Raw genomic sequence first — 3,100 nt, forward strand, 5'->3', positions numbered from 1 at the left:
CTTGATTTTGGCTCAGGTCATGATCTCACAGTTCATGGGATCAAGCCCCAAGTCAGGCTCTGTGCTGACATCTCTTCTACTTGTTCTCTTGCTCTCTCTCAAAATAAAACACTAGAATGAATAAATAAATACATAAATACATAAATAAATAAATAACATTTTTTAAAGTTTATTTATTTATTGAGGAGCGGAGGGACAGAAAGAGAGACACAGAGAGAGAATCCCAAGCAGGCTCCGCCCTCACCGTGGAGCCCTGCGTGGGGCTCAATCTCATATACCTTGAGATCACGACCTAAGCCGAAATCAAGAATCAGTGGTGAGGTGCCTGAGTCAGGCTCTGTGCTGACAGATCAGAGCCTGGAGCCTGCTTTGGATTCTGTGTCTCCCTTTCTCTGCCCTCCCCAGCTCGTGCTATGTCTCTCTCTCTCTCCCCGTCAAAAATAAATAAACATTAAAAAGAATTCAATGGGCAGATTTAACGGTAGGTTAGACACAGCTGAATAGAGAATTAATGAGCTAGAAGAGAAAAAAGGATTTAAAAAATGCAGAAAAGTGGGTAAAAGACAGGAAGGATCAGTCAGAAGGTCTAACATATGTATAATCTGAAGTCCTAGGAGAGAAATGGAAAAACAGATTAGGGTAGAAGAAATGTTTGAACAGATAATGTCAGAAAAACTCCCAAACTGATGAAAGATTTTCAGTCGCAGATTGAAGAAACTGTCCCCTAAAGGGATAAATAAAAATAAATCCACATGTAGCCACCTTAGCTGACCCTCTAATTGTTGCCCCTTTGAACCTAATGTGCCCTTTCTCCTTCTGGCTCTTTATATTAAAAAAAAAAAAAACACCAAAAAAAAAAAAAAAAAAAAAAAAAAAAAAAACCAGTTCTTCCAGTGTTCTTAGAACAAGCCTTACCATCCTGCTGGTTCTCTCACTAATGGGTTGCATAATCTTTGATCTGTGTTTATTTTATATTTGTACAAGCCATGTTTTTAACGTTTTGAAATAGAAGTAACTTTTCAATATACTTTGAATATATGTGAAAAAAAGGATTCATGAAACAATAATCTTTCTTATTGGCAGTATTTTCTATACTGCTTTATTCTTTTTTATCTTATTAAAAAAATAATTCTGTAAATCTGGGCTCAACCTGCACTTTGAAAAACGCTGCCTAGGCAGATTTAGGAGTGTGTGTGCGCGCGTTGGGGGCTGGGGGGGGGGGGGGGTGGGTAGAATTGCATTAACAACCCCTTAATATTTAAATTTGTTTGCCAGTTTGGCTTTCACCCTCCAGGAATCAGATGACCTTGGATTTGGGACGGGTTTTCTTTTCTTTCTTTCTTTTCTTCTCTTTTCTCTAGTGGCTGGGCGCTCGGACAACCAGCGGGCGCATAGGAAAAGCCAGTGGCCGGTTTAATCTCAGCAGCCTGTTCCAGCTCCCGGGGAAGGGAGGACAGCTGGGGCGATGGCGCCCTGGGGTGGCCAACCCGCAGGTCAGACGACGGCCAGTCTCACTCACTGGGTGGGGCTTCCGAGAACTTTGTTCTACTGCGAACCAAAGTACCGTCCAGAGAACTTCAAGTTCTCGCTGAGAGTCCGCGAGAGAGCAAGGTGGGGAGTCGCGGCATTGGCGGCCACAGTCGGGGCTCGGGCGGTCTCCGTATATCCCCCGGGACAGCCTCCGCGGCGGCGTGGGCCGGCCCCTCCCCCGGGCCTCAGGCTCACGGCTGGAGGAGGTGGCTTCTGTGCGTCGGTTAGGTCCTGTTGGAGAGGCTCAGGACCGCGAGGGAAAGTGAGCGGTAAGGGGCCTGGCCAGCCTGCGCCCGGCCTACCCGGCGGCTGGCGCCTTGACCCCGCCCCCTTGGGATAGATCTCTGAGCGGGTTCCAGGCGCTCTTCGCTCGCGGTCCAAAGACGCGGGCGGCGCGGGCCATGGATCGCGTGGCTGCGTTGAGGGGCGCGAGGCTGCGGTGGGCGCTGCTGGGGACGCGGGTGGCCCTCCCTGGCCTTTGCCCGCACGGGGCCAGAGCCAAGGCCGCGATCCCCGCCGCCGTCTCGGCCACCGCCGAAACTCCTGGAAACGGGCCTGGCGACCGGAGGCTGCGGACCCTGGAGGAGATTCCGGGGCCGGGGCAGCTGCGCAGTTTCTTCCAGCTGTTAGTGCAAGGCTACGTTCTGCACTTACACAAGCTCCAGGTAACCGAGCAGGGGCGGGGCGGGGCGGGGGGGGGGGCCCCGCCCCGGGGGGGGGGGGGTGAGCACAAGGATAAAGAAGCTGGAGATGGGGACACGTTGGACCAAAAGTGAAGGACACGAGAATTTAGCTCAGGACCGACTGGAGCTATGGTCATAGACTGGAAATCTGTAGGGATTATGTGCGAAGGGTAGACAGAACCCTGTGAACCGAAATGAATAGGTCCCGGAGTGGTATGAATCAGGAGGGCACCAGGAGACCAGGTTTGGAATGAACAGGGGTAGGGGTGCCTGGGTGGCTCAGAGAGTTAAGCACCTGACTTCAGCTCAGGTCATGACCCCTGGGTTCGTGGGTGTGAATCCCTTGCTGGGCTCTGTACTGACAGCTGGGAGCCTGGAGACTGCTTTGGATTCAGTGTCTCCCTCTCTCTCTGCCCCTCCCCTGCTTGCACTCTGCCTCTCTCTCTCTCTTAAAAATAAACATTAATTTTTTTTTTTTTTAAATAAAATGAACAGGGGTTGAGAGAGGAGAGAACTGTCTTGGTAACATTACTTGGTAATGTAAGGGTATAAGCTGCCAGATGTGGCACAACGACTGTTTACTTGTGTGGTGATGTTGGCGACCACAGACTTCTTCCAAAGGAAATGGATTCTGGAGGATTATGGTCGTCAAGCAATTCGCAGGATAGATTTTTCCACAGAGAGAAAAATGTCACTTCTCGAGTGAAAGCAAAATCATAGACATTAAGGAAAAGGAACATTTGTTTAAATTAAGGAATCCAGTAAGAAGAGTTTATTCAGTGAAATGCACATGGAGGCAGATAACCCACTCTGGATGGACAGAGATGGGAAAACCCGATGTTGGCTAAGTTGGAAGAGTTTTAGGAAATGAACTGAAGAGATTCACC

The 3,100-nt window shown here is 49.4% G+C and overlaps 1 protein-coding gene across 2 annotated transcripts in view; it reads left to right on the forward strand.

The window, feature by feature from the left end:
• Nucleotides 1-1,396: 1,396 nt before the first annotated feature.
• The window catches only part of CYP27A1 (cytochrome P450 family 27 subfamily A member 1), a 34,719-nt gene continuing 33,015 nt past the window's right edge, over nt 1,397-3,100 (forward strand). Inside the window, exon 1 of one of the 2 annotated variants that reach the window (XM_040476285.1) lies at nt 1,397-1,611. Coding sequence is in view for 1 of the 2 variants with exons in the window: in XM_040476283.1 (XP_040332217.1) it covers nt 1,932-2,195 (264 nt within the window). In the remaining variant the exon portion in view is untranslated. Of the gene's footprint in view, nt 1,612-1,634; nt 2,196-3,100 lie in introns of those variants that run through there. The other variant, XM_040476283.1, reaches the window with a different exon arrangement.

This window comes from Herpailurus yagouaroundi, unplaced genomic scaffold (genome assembly GCF_014898765.1).
Source record: "Herpailurus yagouaroundi ecotype Mexico unplaced genomic scaffold, PumYag 140, whole genome shotgun sequence".
NCBI classification, from domain to species: Eukaryota; Metazoa; Chordata; class Mammalia; order Carnivora; family Felidae; genus Herpailurus; species Herpailurus yagouaroundi.